This window comes from Maylandia zebra, linkage group LG13 (assembly GCF_041146795.1).
Source record: "Maylandia zebra isolate NMK-2024a linkage group LG13, Mzebra_GT3a, whole genome shotgun sequence".
NCBI lineage: Eukaryota > Metazoa > Chordata > Actinopteri > Cichliformes > Cichlidae > Maylandia > Maylandia zebra.
The window spans coordinates 31,086,791-31,106,298 of record NC_135179.1 but is presented as its reverse complement, the minus strand read 5'-3'; the positions used below and the strand labels follow the sequence as shown (position 1 = coordinate 31,106,298).

The 19,508-nt window shown below is 40.1% G+C and overlaps 1 protein-coding gene across 2 annotated transcripts in view; it reads left to right on the top strand.

The window, feature by feature from the left end:
* The window catches only part of LOC101487477 (uncharacterized), a 56,480-nt gene extending 38,329 nt beyond the window's left edge, over positions 1-18,151 (top strand). The window contains exons 3-4 of one of the 2 annotated variants that reach the window (XR_001167630.2): positions 10,515-10,572; positions 16,180-16,206. Coding sequence is in view for 1 of the 2 variants with exons in the window: in XM_004554620.5 (XP_004554677.1) it covers positions 10,515-10,572; positions 16,180-16,201 (80 nt within the window). In the remaining variant the exon portion in view is untranslated. Of the gene's footprint in view, positions 1-10,514; positions 10,573-16,179 lie in introns of both variants that reach the window. The other variant, XM_004554620.5, reaches the window with a different exon arrangement.
* Positions 18,152-19,508: the final 1,357 nt, after the last annotated feature.

The window sequence follows — 19,508 nt, the reverse complement described above, 5'->3', positions numbered from 1 at the left end:
CTGGCGGTAAAGAATTTGCTGTCACCTCTAGTCCACTCAGATATTCATGCAAAAGCACAGTGTATTTCCCTGTGACTCTCAGCCACCGAATAAATGCTGCATGTATAGAAAAGGTGTGACTTTGTGCATGATGTCTGGATAGTACTAGAACTGGAGCCTGGCTGAAGTGTCAAAGCAGTGGGTCTGTGGAGGCAAGCGTACCTTTTTCACTTCTCTTTTTCGCTGTCAGTCAATTCCTCTTGTGTATCATTCAGTACAGATGAATAAGCTGCATTCCAAATCAAATAGAGCCTGTTGAAAACAACTGTTATTTCTTTCACAAACAGGTGCAACCACTGATGTGAATCCTACAAGCTGAGCTTAAAAAGAACTTCCCTAGTATTAGGTTAAATTAACACGTAACCCTCAGTGATAAACCCTAAAGAGCCCAAGTGTCCTTTTTTGTTGCTAGGGAACTGCGGAGTTAGCTGTCAAACCTGCATTCATATGGCTGCTTAGTTACAGGAAAGGTTGTGGAGTTAACATAACTCAACATCACATAGCTTTACCTCAGTATAACTGTTTTTGGCTTGTTTTCAGTAAAAAAAAAAAAAAAAAGAATGTTTAAGTACAGTACAAGAACCTACAAATTCAACTGAAGTATGTACCACCTCTGTCTAAAGTAAGAAAATAATTTAATCACTACTTAAACTGACATATAATTAAATTGAATAACATTATCCAAGCAAAAACCCCAAGGTGGTTAGGGTTATTTGTTATTTATAATACTAGTTTTTTGTTGTAATGTTTTTTTTACCTGCCTATTGTGCACTTTCCAACCAGCCTGTATTAGCAGGCTGCATTAGCTCGGGACAACTAGCATGCCTATAGCATCAATGCAGAGAAAGCAAGTAAGCCAGTGCTGAGCTTGTGATGACACTCTTATTTTCTGCTGTCTCTGTGCGATCATAGTTTATGTTCCACTGATGCATTTTTGCCTTAATGTGACTCAATCCAAATAAGCCTGTTTACAGTTTTTCACTACACAAAAGACAAAAACTGATAAGGAAGCAATTTTTCAGGAAAGGCTTATGAAGTCAAAGTAATAAGAAAAAGAGAGGAAGTGGTGTACAGTCCTGTGTGGATTTCAGTATCCACTAGGATACATTTTCCACATTATGCATATGTAAGCAGTTTTCTGTAAGAATCTATAGACCAGTGATGTGCTACTGTTACAGCAGCACTTTTCACGCAGCCTACTTAAGATTGAACTCTTATATGTTTTTTCAGCCTTTTATTACTTTTCTGTTTTCTGTGATTGGTAACGAGATGGAGCAGATGGGCATTGGGCCTGCTTTGATTGATAATACCCTGACACATGGAAGTGTGGTCAACTTGTGTCTGCTGAGCCTCACCTTTGCTAACTGGACCTCTTGACAGTGTTTGTGGTGTGAATGCCTTTTGGAACCAATAATATGGTTATACAGGGTGGGCCATTTATATGGATACATGTTAGGATGGCTGGGTCGTTGACCCAGGGTTTTGAGTTTATATATTATTTATCATTTCTATTCTTTGGTTTCTTTGTTAGAGTTATGTCTTATGGTTTGTCTCTGTGTAATCCTTAGTTGCTGTCTCCCCTGTCCGCTATATCCCCGTGTCCAGTCAGTGCCTGTGTCTGCCCTGGTCCCACATCTCTGTTCCCTCTGTTTTAGTGCCTGCATGTGAGTCTGTGTCTTTTGTTCAGTCTGTGTTATGTGTTTCCTGTTTTACTTTGAGGGTCTCTGTCTTATCTCAGTGTGTTCAGTTTACGCTTCCTTGTCTCGTCAGTTCTGATTTCCCCCAGCTGCGCTCTCCTTCTGTGTCTCATTCCCCTCGTTACTTCCCAGTGTATTTAAACCCTGTGTTTCTCTGAGTCATTGTCGTGTCGTCCCTCATTCTGTGTGGCTCTTATTGGTAATGTCACAAGAAAAACAATGGTGTGCTTGGTTCCAACGTAACTTTATTCTTTCACGAATTGTTTACAAGTTTCTGACCACTTATAAAATGTGTTCAATGTGCTGCCCATTGTGTTGGATTGTCAATGCAACCCTCTTCTCCCACTCTTCACACACTGATAGCAACACTGCAGGAGAAATGCCAGCACAGGCATCCAGTATCTGTAGTTTCAGGTGCTGCACATCTCGTATCTTCACACCATAGACAGTTGCCTTCAGATGACCCCAAAGATAAAAGTCTAAGGGGGTCAGATCGGGAGACCTTGGGGGCCATTCAACTGGCCCACGACGACCAATCCACTTTCCAGGAAACTGTTCATCTAGGAATGCTCGGACCTGGCACCCATAATGTGGTGGTGCACCATCTTGCTGGAAAAACTCAGGGAACGTGCCAGCTTCAGTGCATAAAGAGGGAAACACATCATCATGTAGCAATTTCAAATATCCAGTGGCCTTGAGGTTTCCATTGATGAAGAATGGACCCACTATCGTTGTACCCCATATACCACACCAAACCATCACTTTTGTTGTTCCAACAGTCTTGGAGGCATCCATCCAATGTGGGTTAGTGTCAGACCAATAGCGGTGGTTTTGTTTGTTAACTTCACCATTCACATAAAAGTTTGCCTCATCACTGAACAAAGTCTTCTGCGTGAACTGAGGGTCCTGTTCCAATTTTTGTTTTGCCCATTCTGCAAATTCTGTGCGCCGATCTGGGTCATCCTCGTTGAGATGCTGCAGTAGCTGGAGTTTGTAAGGCTGCCATTTGTGAGTAGCTAATATTCTCCGAAGGGATGTTCGACTAATGCCACTCTCCAGTGACATGCGGCGAGTGCTACGCTGTGGGCTCTTGCTGAATGAAGCTAGGACAGCCACTGATGTTTCTTCATTAGTGACAGTTTTCTTGCGTCCACATTTTGGCAAATCCAACACTGAACCAGTTTCACAAAACTTAGCAAGCAGTTTGCTAACTGTAGCATGGGAGATGGGTGGTCTCGTAGGGTGTCTTGCATTGAAATCTGCTGCAATGATCCGGTTATTCCATTCACCAGATATCAACACAATTTCGATCCGCTCCTCACGTGTTAACCTCTTTGACATGTCAATGGCTGTGAACAAAGAGAAACTTGTAAATAACTCATGAAAGAATAAAGTTATGTTGAAACCAAGCACACCATTGTTTTTCTTGTGACATTACCAATAAGTTTGATGTGTCACATGGCCCTCTTCCTATTGAAAAAACAAAAGTTGTATCCAAGATGGCCGACTTCAAAATGGCCACCATGGTCACCACCCATCTTGAGGAGTTTGCCCCCTCACATATACTAATGTGCCACAAACAGGACTTTAATATAACCAACCATTCCCATTTTATTACGGTGTGTCCATATAAATGGCCCACCCTGTAGTATAACGGTTTGTTATTAACTTTTGTTGATTTAATGTTTATGAGTTATGATATGACTTTTTGATAACCTAAGACTATACACATTGTCCAAGTATGACACTTTTCTAAAGCTATCCTCTGCAAGAGGCCTGTTCACCTGTATGTAAATGACATCTCACAATTTATTGCAAGATTTGAATTCTTTACTGTTTCCCCTGTTTGCTTCTGTTTTGTGCAAACTCCTTTTAGTTAATTATCCTACATATCCTCTTGTATCATTAGTTGTATATGCATTAGTCCATTTGTTTCACCTCTAAAATTTAGCATTAAGCCTGAACACACATAAAAAATTAATATATTGAAGAATTAAATATGCATAGTCTATACACTCTGGGTTTTTTTCTTTCTTTAGAATGAAAGGCAGGGAAAATTGCTTGAATGCAAAATCACCTGACGGATGCCACCACATCTCAGTTTGAATTTTCCCTGATTCAAAATGAGTAAATACTCAAGGTACAGCATGAGATGATTTCAGCTAGTGTACTGCATTTGTTTTTAAACCTCAACTATTAAGATTGCTTGTTAGCATATTGTTGGCATAAATTGTTTTTAAAGATGTTGAAAACAGCTTGAAAAAAGACAGAAAAGGAAAAATGAAATAAAGAGGCTAGCGTTGTCAGGTAATCACATTTACTCCCTCAGCTGTTATTCATCCAGTAGCCCAAATTTCAAATTTCATTTCTGGTAAATGATGTTTGTGTTTCCCAGTATTTGACTGTGTTTGTGGTGGTAGCGAATGTGTGTACGACAGGAGGCACACCAGTGAAGTCTTAAATACAATAGAATACAAATTAGTACTGGAAGAGCTTTAGCTTCACTGCAGCTCTGATCTGCAGTTAGTGATAGTATTTCTTCTGACTTGGTTGCAGTTGGGGTTCTTTCTATGATGCACTGAGCATTTCTTATCAGCTCACCTCTTTTCACTGCCATTGCACTCAAATCTCAATATGCCATAGTATGTGTTTTGTCCTGTGCTCTCCTTTTTCCTCTCTCTTTCTCCTCAGTAGTTGTTAGCCTGGCTCTGCTGGCTATTGCTTCCTGTTAAAACTGAATTCTTCTCAATTCTCAAGTTCTCATAGGGCAAACACTATGAAAAAGCACTTGAATCACTGGGATTCTCTCACTGACATTTTCCTTACAATACAAGCATCTCAATCCAGATACTGTTTTGAATTATTGCTATGTGAATAAAACTGGATTGAACTGAAATGAAAAAAGTTGATGGTTTGGGATTTCCATAACAGCAACCTGATCAGCCCACTGGTAGGAAAACAGGAGTTACTCATCAGCAGCAACTGAACGCTGAACAGAAAAGTGAGAGATTTGTCCATTTGTAAATGAAGGTGTTTTTTTCTTATATGAATGAAAGAAAATATAGTTTGTTAAATATCGGCTGACCCAAGTTAAATCTGTGGGTGGTAAATATGTTGGTTACTCTTCAACTTCATCAAGTAGAAGAATAACCATAGTAACCATAATTGAACTCCATAGTTCAGATTCAACAGTGCATATTTGACTGAGGTGTAGCTTTTAGCGTTTACGTTTTGCACATATTGCATACTGATACATACTGCATCTCTGTATGGTTCTCCAGCTGCACCGTGGCACACAAACAGGCACTTTACATTCAAATTCAAATTGTATTTGTCACACACACAACCATACACAGTATGACATGAGGTGAAATGTTTATTGCTGTGCAATGCCCAACCATTAAATGACAGTAAGAATTGACAGTAATATTTACAGATTTACAGATCACTACAAAAACTTACAGATTTTATTAATAAAAAGAAATTATAAGACGCATGCAAAAAGAAAAACCAGAGTGCGTGTGGAGATGTGATGTGTGTGGGAGAGTTCAGTCCTACACCTGGTTCAGGGCCCGAATAGCCTGGGGGAAGATGCTTCTTCTTCAGGGTCATTAATATGGCCAAAAAAATCCTCGGACAACCTCTTCTCTCCCCGAAGGACCTGTACAGCACTCGCTGTCTCAAAGGGGCACGTGGCATCTTACTGCACACACCCAGGACACCGAGTGTTTAAGCTGCTGCCGTCTAGCAGGAGAATTAGGTTGCTGAGGTCGTGGACAAGCAGACTCAAGGACAGCTTTTAGAACAGGGCAATAACCCCAATCAATGCTAACAGCTGACCTGATTGGCTACTTCCCTGGACTTTTTGGGGGGCAATCGTGTGGAATAAACATTCATTCTTTAATTTATCATTCATACCTTTTTTGCACTTTTTATCCACTTTAAAGTTTACTGTTTTGTGTTTTGTTGTGTTTAGCTGTGCTTAGTGCCGATATGGGACAATTTTGAAATTTCGTTATCATATCTTTTATTTCAAACACACAAACATGCGAGTGGTATCAATCTCCTCATCTTAGTCTTGGAAACCAAATGAGGATGCATCAGTTTAAAACTGTTGAACTATTAGCTTAATCTTTGATAGTTGCTGAGCAACTATAGGCTAAATAGCTTACTTGATTACCTTCAAATTATAACAAATGTAGATTCAGTCATCTAGATTTAGCTCATGGGGGTTATTTGCTTTTGTTATTTGCATGTAAAATTTGATTTGTTGTTTTGCATGGGTGGAGTTGATTTCCCAGATGTAAACATGCTTGACACTGGAACGAATTTAGCTGTTCATCTACAGCATCTCCCTTATGCATTTTATGATGCAGGCTGACAGACCTCCCCTATTTTCACATAAAAACCTTGCCGGTACAGGTTTACTATATATTACACAGAATATTGGGACCTCTTTTATTAGAAAGTGTGTCAGGAAAGTGAAAAGGCCTGGGAACATTTAGCTGGAAACTTCATTAAGGGTTGAACTGAAGGTCTGTTGGATGATGGGATGGCACAATTCAGTGAAATCACGAGTTCACACAAAAATGTGTAATTTTACACACATACAATGGTGAGGCACACAGGCAGGTCAGCAAAGTGATGGCAAAGTTCAACAGAAGCTGGGAGCTTGCTTTTGCATGTGCAAGTTCAATTTATGTGTGTAGCTTGTGTAATTGAAAGTTTGCAAATGTGCTTGTGTGCGCATGTGCGTATGTGTGTGAGATCAGAGGTCCTGTGTTAAGGACAGGCCTGCTAAGTAGGCCAACAGCTGCTTCCCTGGCAATTCATCTCCAGTCAGCTTTGAAGCCTGCTTTTTCCTCTTATTATTTCAAACCAGGCACATTTGACATATTAATTGAGCTTTCTTTTGTATTCTGGTACACTGACCATCATCATTTTTACTTGCCGGACTTTTACACAAACACATTTAACATCCCTTTGTAGATACAAGCATCTGAGAAACACAAGTGACCAGGTGTTAGTTCCAAGGTTGGTTTATCTATTATGTATTCAAATAAATGCAACATATTCACCACCTGCATGTGCGTGTGTGTGTGGTAGCGTGGGTGTTTATAATTGCGCATTGCAGAAATTACAAACGCTGCTGCTCTGTCCCTCTACCACCTATCGGATGTGTGTGTGTTTTTGTGCCCTTTGATGCTGGACAAAAGACCAGTTCTCCCTTGATCACTCATTTCTTCTCTCTCTTTGCTCTTGTTCTTTTCTAACTCATTTTTCCATCTCTTCTTAACAAAAATGGAAAAATAAACTACAGAGTAAAATACTGAACAGTGGCACAAACACGTGCACACACACTATCCCTCTTTTTGTCCATCACTCTTCATGGCGCACGCAGCGAAGTGCATTCAAGTGAAGCAGAGCACACAGCTGTGAACCAGCCCAGGGGCTTGTCCTCTCTCTCTTTCTCCCTTTCTGTGTATGTCTGTGTGTCTTGACAGCTTGGACCACTGGGACACAACCAGAGGTGTAAACAGGTCAACATGAGAATGAGGGCACTCTCAGTGCACGAGAAACAATCAGAGAGTAGCACCGTTGACTCAAAGAACTGTCTGTGCTTGCTGTTTAATTAGAATATTCAGCATCTTCACACACACGGGTACACACAAAGTGAGTGGTTAATCTGTGTTAGAGTTGATAGATGACCACAGTCAGCGGTCAGCCTTTCTTCCTCCCTACAGCTGCTGTGCCACATGCTCACTTGGAGTGGTGAAGCACATGCAGCAGGCCTCCAGTGTAAGCATGGTAAACTGCCGGAAACACTGGTTATATAATCACAGCATGTGTTCACTGTCACTGTGGTCTGGGCAAAATCTCCTGTTTACACAGCACAAACACATCTGCATTTGGTCGTCTTCTCTGTCAGTATTCCACCTGCACTGTCCAGCTTTGATGAGTGTAGCAGCACTAAGAGTTTTGGTTCAACAGCTGTTTAACCCGAGTCCACTTAATATATGAACATCCTCCCACATACCTCATCGATTACTGTTAACCTCATGTGAGCTGTATATGTGGTTAGTTTTACGGGTGATTTATGAAAGTTGTTGAAACTGTTTTCTGAACACAGGCACAGCTGGTTCATTTCAATATCAAGCTGGGCCAGTCACAAAACTCTGTAACGTGCAGTCTTATCACTGCACTTTCCTTGTAAATACAGTACTTTAAAAAAAAAACAATTTTTACAGCAAAACCCAGTTTGTACTGGCACAGCGTGTTACTAAATCAAGCCCTTAATCTCCAAGAGAACACTGGTCACCCATCTAAGGTTTGGGTTGGATGTGGGGTTTTCAAATTTATAACAGTTTGGAATTCTGGAAAAAGCATTTAATGGTAAAACTTGAAGAGAGACGTCATTTGAACTACAGTATCTTCTACAGTATCTTCTAGTTTCTGATAATATATCTCTTTTTAAATGTAAAGGCAGGTTTACATTTAGTGTCCATCATTTGGTAAATGGTATATGGTCTGTATTTGTATTAGAGATGGCACGATACCACTTTTTTATGTCTGATACCGATACCGATATCATAAATTTGGATATCTGCCGATACCGATATGAATCCGATATGGTGTTTTTTAATCAACAAAACTGTTTTTTTTTAAATATCTTGCTGCATTTTGTATAAGTTCATACTCAAGTTTAAAACAACAACTACACTAAAGCTATTCTGTTATACCTGTATGCAAAAAAAAATATTTCATAGTACAGCAATACTGATCAATCTAATAAACTTAAACCTACACCATCCTCCCTATTCTGGTATTTTAAAGAGTACTTAGCATAAATATTAAGCAACCTAACTAATAGGGTTCCAACTCCCAGCAACAACAAAAATAAATAAATAAAAAATAGGGAACCACCCCTCACGCTCCACCTCATGATGCTTAATCGACCTAATCAACCTTAATTTGATGCAGTGTGAAAAAAAAATGCACAGAAATCAATTATTTTTCAAGAAATATTAAATAGATTCAACATCTTTCTTCAACAAAATTGCAGACTGCACAGATGGTACCTTCCCAAAGGAAAAAGTAGTATAGCTTACTAGGGTATATTAGACTTAATAGTTACTATATACAGTAATGGACTTCTATTCATTTTGCATCAAATTAAAACTTTGAGTGTAAGATAATTATTTATTAAAAGCTAGACATTTTAAATGAGAATAAGAAAGAAAAGTATGTCTTTGTGCCCCCTTTTCCCTGTTCATGCCCTATCGGCCCCCCTGGCTAAACTTTGCTAGATCCGCCCCTGCACAGTTACCAGCCGTCAGCTACGTAGAAAAAGATCCTTGAGTAGAAAGTAATATTAAATACATTCTAACAATAGCTTATCAAGCTTAAACGTGCTGCTGTTGTTCAGCCGCTGGTTTCCTCTTTCTGGTGCAAAGTGGGCCAAAAGCAAACTAGAGACACGGACTCGCGACAGAAAAGCCGATCAGCTGATCGTTAAGCAGTTTCATGATTGAAGTATCAGCAAGAAGAGGCAGTCGCTTGTTAAGCTTAACGCAGGAATGCTTTACAAACATTCAGAGATGGACTTACACACTTGCTTTACTTCTCTCGGGATAACTTTGTCGGAGATGAAATGCCGGGTTGCTAGCGAAGCTCCACATGCTATCCAGACCACCGACAGGTCCGGCATGCCACAGCTGCTCTATCACGTGATGCATACTGCTCCGACGTGCTAACGTTCTGAGGCGAGTTACGGCGTGTTGCAAGTTTTGTGAGGTGCTTTCGTGATATTTAATGGATCGGATTACATTTTTTATTTTTCTCCGATATCCGATCCAGTAATTTAGGTCAGTATCGGACCGATACCGATACGTAATATCGGATCGGTCCATCTCTAATTTGTATAGCGTTTTACTTGGTCCTAAGGACCCCAAAGCGCTTTACACTATACACAATCATCCACCCATTCACACACACATTCACACACTGGTGATGGCAAGCTACAGTGTAGCCACAGCCACCCTGGGGCACACTGACAGAGGCGAGGCTGCCGGACACTGGCGCCACCGAGCTCTCTGACCACCACCAGTAGGCAACGGGTGAAGTGTCTTGCCCAAGGACACAACGACCGAGACTGTCGGAGCCGGGGCTCAAACCGGCAACCTTCCTTGTATGTAACTAAAGCTACAAGTAACTAATGTAAATGAAAATTCCCTGGCATTTATATATCAATGAGCGCAATGTTTTGTTTGAGGTCTAGGAAGTCTTCTTTTAACCTCTTCAGACAGAGCTGACTTCTTTGTCTCGGACAACTTCCCTCTATGACAACAACATAAGATTCACGAGTGATTTGGTTAATAGTTTTTCCTTTTTCCTCCTCCTCAGTGTAATTATGTGTGTGGTAGACAGTGACAATATTTGGCATGGCTGGCTCTGTTCCTGACTGACTGGCACGTATTTGAGTAACAGAAACACAATTAGTCACAACTCAAGACAGGGGTGAGAACCAGTTTTTGCAGTCATTATATCACTGAGTAATTTATTGCTGACTGTGGAAGCATAGCGTGACTCTTACTTGTATGTATTCAAAATTGAAAAGAGAACGAAGGAGGATTGACATCAAGGGAAAACACTCATCATTGAGGCAATTCAGTGTGGGAAGATACATTTTTTCACTGTGTGTGCATGTGTGTACAACAATTACTAATCTTAACTAAGAGTATCCAGTTTCTGATGATTTCTGCTGGTTTATTTTTACAGCTCTGATATCTGCTGGCTGCTGCACCAACTCATGTAGGAGTGTTAAACTTTGGGACAGGTGAGTCCCCAGAATTCTTATCTTTTATATATTATATCTGAACTTTTTATATTATTTTATATTATTTTATATTTAGAAGATATGGTTAAATCACTATGTGGTGGAGCTGTTTTTAACATAAAAGTCCGGTGTGCAAAATACTTTTGAGTGCTAAGACTTTATCACAAGTGACCTTAATGCGGAAAAAGTTTTGTGATCTTTATTTATTTATTTCAGTTATCTTAACTGTCATTATATCAAATGAACAGGTTTGTGAGTAACTATGTACCAGTCTGATGTTTTCCAGTTCCAGTGTGTTGGAACACAGATCAGCACAGTTCTCTCAATACTACAGTGCCAATACCACTGTTCAATTTCTGATAATCATTTATCAGATCATTTGCAAGGCAACACCAGACTTGACGTAAACATTGCTTCCCTTACTTTGTCATTTAAAATGTAACATAAAATATAATCCGAACATATACATTTGGTAAACAGGTGTTTAGTAATTAACTAACAAAGGATAAAATCAAACGATTAAAGAAAAAAAAGTTTAGCTCAGTTTACGAGTTGATGGAGGCAGTTAACATTTACAGTCAAATTAGCTCCACCTTCCCCTGCTCTCAGGCTGAGTGAATGACTGATTTTCTTGTCCTTTGATTGTGCTTGGATAAATAATTCTTAAATAAATAAAAATTAAAAATAAATAAATAAAAATAAATAAAACTACTGATATAATTCTAATAGCCTAGGGTTGGAATAAGGGTAGAAATAAGTCATCACAAATGATGACTTACACATACCAGGATAATATTTATATTTGATAAGAACATATTGATAGGTTTGTAGCTTGAACCTATTCGCTGGAACGTTGAAGGCAATATAATTACACCGCAAGCAAGACACGAAGTAGGCAAAGTTCTTCATGTTTCTCGTGCACGGGAGAGAACCGGACAAACGCCGTTCCTTCGCTTGACCCCAGTTGCTCTCGTCCGTTCTCCCGTAACACTGCTCTTTTATTGAGGTTACATGAATATGCATAGGTTCATTAACATATGATGTCTACATACAAACAAAGAGTACCTTGCCTTTTTGTGTGTGTGTGTGTGTGTGTGTGTGTGTGTGTGTGTGTGTGTGTGTGTGTGTGTGTGTGTGTGTGTGTGTGTGTGTGATTTGTGTGAGGTCAAGATGTGACCCTGTGAAGACTCCCCAAAGCTGGTGCCAGGAGTCTAGCGGGTCCATCTGAACAAAAGGCTCTTATACTTAAAGAGATATACGTGTGTTTGCTATATCAACAAAGAGAAGATAGGACCTCTCTTATGCTCCTAGGATGTGGGTGTGCATTCCACTCTAGAATGCACACCAAGCCTTTGCAGCCTGCTAAAGATCACAGTCCTATCACTACACAATTGATTATACACCTCTAAGCATATATGGTTAAATATTTCTAAGCATAAATGACAATCAACAATACAAAACCTAACACATATTATTTTACTTAAGTGAAATGATATGCAAGTGTTACACCAAATATAACAAGAGTGAGAACAAGCAAGACGATTTCACAGGAAAGCATTGCTATTAAGACAGAATTAGTCTGAAGTTCAGTTGAGATGAAACGAAAAAAAAGTCCAGTATCAAATCCAGAAATGATCAAATTTGGCAACGCTTTTTAATTTATTCAGTCGGTAATATGTGAAAACCCAATAAATTCAGAGAGAACAGAGAATGTAAATCATCTACAGGTTATGAAAATTTGGAAAAACATGGAGTAGGTAACACCTTTGGTAGTTGAAGTGCTGACATAAGAAGTCATCTTGGGCAATGGATAGGTTCAAGGTTCAAGGTTCTTTATTTGTCACATGCATAGTTATACAAGTATAACACACAGTGAAATGTAGCCTGACATGCTCCTCGACATGTGCAAAAAATGGGGGGGGGGGGGTGGAGGAAGAACATTTTATATATATATATATTATATATATTATATATATATATATATATATATATATACATATATACATACATACATACATACATACAGTGGGGCAAAAAAGTATTTAGTCAGCCACCGATTGTGCAAGTTCCCCCACTTAAAATGATGACAGAGGTCAGTAATTTGCACCAGAGGTACACTTCAACTGTGAGAGACAGAATGTGAAAAAAAAAATCGATGAATCAACATGGTAGGATTTGTAAAGAATTTATTCGTAAATCAGGGTGGAAAATAAGTATTTGGTCACCTCAAACAAGGAAAATCTCTGGCTCTCACAGACCTGTAACGTCTTCTGTAAGAAGCTTTTCTGTCCCCCACTCGTTACCTGTATGAATGGCACCTGTTTGAACTCATCATCTGTATAAAAGACACCTGTCCACAGCCTCAAACAGTCAGACTCCAAACTCCGCCATGGCCAAGACCAAAGAGCTTTCGAAGGACACCAGGAAAAGTATTGTAGACCTGCACCAGACTGGGAAGAGTGAATCTACAATAGGCAAGCAGCTTGGTGTGAAAAAATCAACTGTGGGAGCAATCATCAGAAAATGGAAGACATACAAGACCACTGATAATCTACCTCGATCTGGGGCTCCACGCAAGATCTCATCCCGTGGGGTCAAAATGATCATGAGAATGGTGAGCAAAGATCCCAGAACCACACGGGGGGACCTGGTGAATGACCTGCAGAGAGCTGGGACCGAAGTAACAAAGGTCACCATCAGTAACACACTACAACGGCAGGGAATCAAATCCCGCAGTGCCAGACGTGTTCCGCTGCTGAAGCCAGTGCATGTCCAGGCCCGTCTGAAGTTTGCCAGAGAGCACATGGATGATACAGCAGAGGATTGGGAGAATGTCATGTGGTCAGATGAAACCAAAGTAGAACTTTTTGGTATAAACTCAACTCGTCGTGTTTGGAGGAAGAAGAATACTGAGTTGCATCCCAAGAACACCATACCTACTGTGAAGCATGGGGGTGGAAACATCATGCTATGGGGCTGTTTTTCTGCCAAGGGGACAGGACGACTGATCCGTGTTAAGGACAGAATGAATGGGGCCATGTATCGTGAGATTTTGAGCCAAAACCTCCTTCCATCAGTGAGAACTTTGAAGATGAAACGAGGCTGGGTCTTCCAACATGACAATGATCTAAAACACACCGCCCGGGCAACAAAGGAGTGGCTCCGTAAGAAGCATTTGAAAGTCCTGGAGTGGCCTAGCCAGTCTCCAGACCTCAACCCCATAGAAAATCTGTGGCGGGAGTTGAAAGTCCGTGTTGCTCGGCGACAGCCCCAAAACATCACTGCTCTCGAGAAGATCTGCATGGAGGAATGGGCCAAAATACCAGCTACTGTGTGTGCAAACCTGGTAAAGACCTATGGTAAACGTTTGACCTCTGTTATTGCCAACAAAGGTCACAGGGCTCTAGACTAACTTTTTGACATGGGCGCACCGGTACGCCTAACTTTAAAAATTTAGGCGTACCGGCACAAAAGTTAGGCGCACTCAAATTTTTCAACCGCATCGCTTAACACCGCAGTTTTACATGTGCACTTTCTTTGGGGGGGGGGGGAAGTCCATACAGACAATATTAATTTCTAAATTATTAACTAACAAACTTGTGCTTAAAGTGCTTTGTCAATATTGTAGAAAATGTTAAAAACTTAATCATCATCTTGGCCTCCTCTGACGACCTGTTTGCTGCTGTCTGCTGCTGAAAGGCCGTGGGGAGAGGGGACACTTGGGCAGTGCATTTACTGCAGCATATAATGTGCTTTTTCAGCATTCAAATATTGATGGCACCGTGTCAGAGCACTGGCTATGAATTTCAGACAGATCAGGCCTTAACTTAACAAAAAAGTTATCAATAGTTCTTTTCATCTTTTCTTATTACCCACAGCTACAGTACATCCACTTCTCTCAGGCCTAGGCTGCTCACTAGGGCTGAGTATCATCACTGATTTCTATAATCCATTCAATTCTGGTTCTCAAAGTCCTGATTTGATTCAATTTAGCCTCAGACAGTCAGAAATATTATAATTCTGATCATTTATCAGTACTGATACACATGAGACTTCATCAGAATTGTGAAAATCACAGCAGATGCCTTTGTGTGAAAGTAACTGAGAATAAAACACAGGAAAACATGAAGGAGATTTTCCTGGTCTGGCTTTTTATAGCAGATAACCTTAAAAATATTCTGCAATTTTGCATAATTTTAAGAAATTTAAATTTCTTCAGTATTGAACAGCAGAAATTAGGCTTTCTTGTCCGAGGTCATTTAAGTGAAAAAAGAAAAAGCGCTGTAAACAACGCTAGACTGGTGGGTAATAAGCGAATGAATAATGCAGAAAACAGATTTGAGACGGGAAACTGTTCCTGAAGTACAGAGAGAGAGAGAGAGCTGTGCAGGAAGTGTGATTTTTATCGTGGTGGAAGCAAAACAGCAAAAGTCAGAGGGAATTCATGACGACATTGATCAAATGTGAAGCGCAGTTTGCTGCTTCTTTTGCTGCAGGCTCGGTGAATTTTGGTTGGAGAGAGGCAAAACCTGCAGCTCAGAATCAGCGCAAAAAGACGTAAACACAGCGCGGACCCGAAGAATCGCTAAGCTCCGACAGCGTGTCCGTGTTCAGGCCGTCGGGTGAGAAAGCCGAGAAAGACGAAGCTGATTCTGATGTGTTGGGTCCGCTCCGTGTTTAGGTCTTTGTGTGGAATCCGTTAATGAATTGATATCGCTTTATTCAAGCTACTCACCTCTCTCTTCCACCTGCACTTTCAACTGGACCACGGCCAATCAGAGAGGTCCCGCCCCTGACTATCTCTGATTGGTTTAGTCCACGATAGGGGCATAATGTGTGTCTGTTGTTGACCACACGGAGAGTTACAGAGATTTTTTTTTTGTTACCGGAACAGTTGGTCGCACCTGTGCGACCAAATATTTATTTTTAGTCGCACCACTGAAAAATTTGGTCGCATTTGCGACCAAATTGGTCGCACTCTAGAGCCCTGGGTTATGTTACAAAGTATTGAGTTGTATTTTTGTTATTGACCAAATACTTATTTTCCACCCTGATTTACGAATAAATTCTTTACAAATCCTACCATGTGGATTCATGGATTTTTTTTTCACATTCTGTCTCTCACAGTTGAAGTGTACCTCTGGTGCAAATTACTGACCTCTGTCATCATTTTAGGTGGGGGAACTTGCACAATCGGTGGCTGACTAAATACTTTTTTGCCCCACTGTATATATATATATATATATACACACACACACACACACACACACACACACACACACACACACACACACATTGGGTGAATGTGCATGGTATAGGATAGTGTTGGAAAAGGCAAATTGTGTGTGTGTGAGAGGTCACCCTTGTGTAATCCCTGCTTTAATGCATCAACTGAGTGATGGGACTTGGTTAATATTTAATGTTGAAGAAGTTCCTAATGGATGAATGAATCAACCTTCATCTTTACCTGGAGTTGACAGATTTCTGCATTCTGAACCCAGAAGCTACACACACACACACACACACACACACACACACACACACACACACACACACACACACACACACAAATGACAGCACGTTTTTTGTTTCTTTCCTGTCTTTCAGCTTCGATGCTTCCTTACCATGACATGCCTCTTGATGAGATGCTGCTGTGACAACATGCACCCCAGAGAGAGCAGAAGGGGCAAGAGGATCGATACATAACCGGTCGCATAAATGATCAGGCCAATCAAAACTTCGCAGTGAACAGCGACTACAAGCAGACATAAATACTCTCTCTGCCTTTTCTGCGGTTGCTGCTACTGATGCTGCTATGCATTTACTGAGGACCACCAGAAAAAACGAATGTCATTGTTCAGATGGGCGAAGATTTGTCCCTGCATTGCCAAAAGGAACAGAAGAAAACAAAACAACTGAGAATCTGCGGTTGCCAATTATAAAGCCCTACCTCTTTGGAAAGACAGAGCCCTTATGGATAAATTAAGTTATATATCAAGAGTAGTTGTTCCTGCTAACTGTCTCTTCGCTGTCACACCTGTAAGCATTTGAAAATTAAAATGTGTGAAAACGCAGTTTTAGGTAATGGTAACTACTTTTACAAAGTAATTGTGGATCTGGAATTGAAGCACAAAGTTTACTTTAACCTCTCAACATCTGTTAGATTACCAGTGACAAGTTTGCGTTACTATTAGGTTTATGTCTACTTTTTATATTGAATTGTAACCAATTGAAAATCTTAAAACTGTTAGACCAACATGCATGTAAAAGAACTGATTTGAAAAGCAACATTTTCTAGTTTATGAAACTATGCTTGTTTAGCATGTGGCTTAAACTTAATTATAACCTTTTCCTTATTTGGTTCACCTGGTGGATGTTAGGAGGTTAACATTTTTTGTGGATAAATTTGATAGTTTTGGCCATAATTGTCAGAAATTATATTTCTATTCACTACAGAATTTCTCAAGATGTAAGACAAGAAACTAATTTGACAATTGGCAGTCACAAAGGATGGGACAAGCCACTTTCAATTTTGAGTTTTAGCTAGTTGTTACTACATACATCTACTGAGGCATGACCACAGTGTGCAGTATTAGAGCCAACCATGTACAGGCCCTGACTACAAAATATATAGAAAAACATATGTACCTATAATTATATACACACATGTAATGAAGAATACACATAAAACACTAAAAATTCATATCACTACAAAAAAGTAATAAAAGCAAATATGGATTAAAAACATACATCATCATAACATCAACACACAGGTGATGGGGAACAAATATGGTCTCTGGTAGGGGCCCCAAAATGTGATTGTAAACATGCTTTTGTTCCTACACAATGAGTATTATATATATATACACACGCGCACACACACACACAGTCATGTGTTCTCTTGCAGTAAGTTACATTAATTTCCTGTGGATTTGCTCTAAATGTACCCATTCTGCCTTTCCTTTCCTTTTGTTACAATTGTGGATGCATATATTAAATACATATATGTTTTAGATAATGAGGTCAGTGAATGAACAAATATCTCAAAACGTCTTGATGCAATCATCCAGGTAAGTAAATCTCCAAAAGTTGATTCTGTTCATCTGGACGTAGCGTTTTGTGGGAGAAACGTTTCGTCACTCATCCAGGTGACTTCTTCAGTCTCAGCTGACTGCAGGTTTCCCCAATCTTAACCCAGGAATGCTGGTTAGAGCGCGGAGTCAAGGAAGCCATTTACGTGAAAAGGGAAAGACCATCTCTGAATCGAGGAGCTTTCGCCATCTTACAATACTATGATTGCAGCCATTCCCCAACTCTCTGTGAATGGTACTCATGGCCATTGATCAGTGGTCTTTGATCAGTAGTCTTTGATCAGTGGGTTTTGGTCAGTGGGTTTTGGTCAGTGGTTGTTGATCAATGGTCATGAGAATTTGCATAATTAAGATTAAGGAGCTGACCTCCCAGCCCATTGTTCCTTCAGTGGGCTGGTTTCAGTCATTATGCAAATGTACTGTTTATAAGATTGGGGAAACCTGCAGTCAGCTGAGACTGAAGAAGTCACTTGGATGAGTGACGAAACGTTTCTGCCACAAAACGCTACGTCCAGATGAACAGAATCAACTTTTGGAGAAATATCTCAAAAGCTCAGTGTTCAGAATGAATTTTTTTTTTTAACTTTCACTTTTTCTCTACTTCTGGCCACCACAGGTGCCATTCAAACTCATTTCTCTAAAGGAATACAATCTTTAAAAGGGTTTAAGGCCCCATTCACACACGCCCAGAGAACGTTTGGAAGCCGCTGGCAATCACCGGTCGATAGGAAAAGACGTGTTTTCCTAACCAGTTGGTGAGCGGTTGTGGAAGTTGCTGATTGTTGCTAGCCCTAGAGACTGGCCAGTGACCTTGTGGCAACCATTACCCATAGTTTTCATGGAAGCTGCTGACTTGTCTGCAAAAACTCACCAACTACTTGTTCATCTGTAGTGAAACTGTGAAAAAAGCAGCTCAAACTGGAAACACAAACCATTTATCTTCAAATATAAAAGATGGATGTAGGTCTTGGTTTCTAAAGTCCCATCTTGAAGCGTCAAGGTAAAGAGTTTTGCGATTGCCATCTTAGTATTCTGAAACCACATTTGAAAAGATAGACAAGTCTTATTTTGAAACCCCATATCAATTCAATTCAATTTTATTTATACAGCGCCAAATCACAAAAGTGCTCAAGAGAATTTATATTGTAAGGTAGACCCTACAATAATACCTACAGGGAAAAACCCAACAATCAAATGACCCGCTGTGAGCAAGGACTTTTGTGACAGTGGGAAGGAAAACTCCCTTTGAACAGGAAGAAACCTCCGGCAGAACCAGCCCAGGGAGGGGCGGGGCCATCTGCCGCGACTGGTTGGGGAGAGAGAAGGAAAACAGGATAAATCATTCAGCATACCCCAAATAATTCTCTTCCCTAAAACACAGCATGACTAAGATTTACCAAATTTACTTATTTTATTTATTTTTAGTGTGACCCCAAAATGAGCGGAAAAGCCTTTACAGCAGAAAAGCCTTTAAAAATCTGAGGGCTGTAGACTTTCGAAGGAGACTACGTCTTTTTTAACCACAGTTTTGGCTCTATGGTGGACATTAAAAAGAAATGCAGGTTTAGGCACTTGCATGCTGGCTTCACCTTCCAGACCCAGCACCTACATCCATCTTTTATACTGTCAAAAAAATTGTTCAAAAAATATGGAGCTGGCGATTAGCATGATAGGTCACTTTCAACCATAACCACTACTAGCCTAATCCTGACCTACAACAAACGTTAACCTAAATTTTGTCTTTCCCTTGTTTTTTCACGTCATTCACTGGTGCAAACAAAATTATACCTCTGCAAAATGTTATACAAGTACAGTAATTGTTACAAAATTCATCTTGTAATAGAT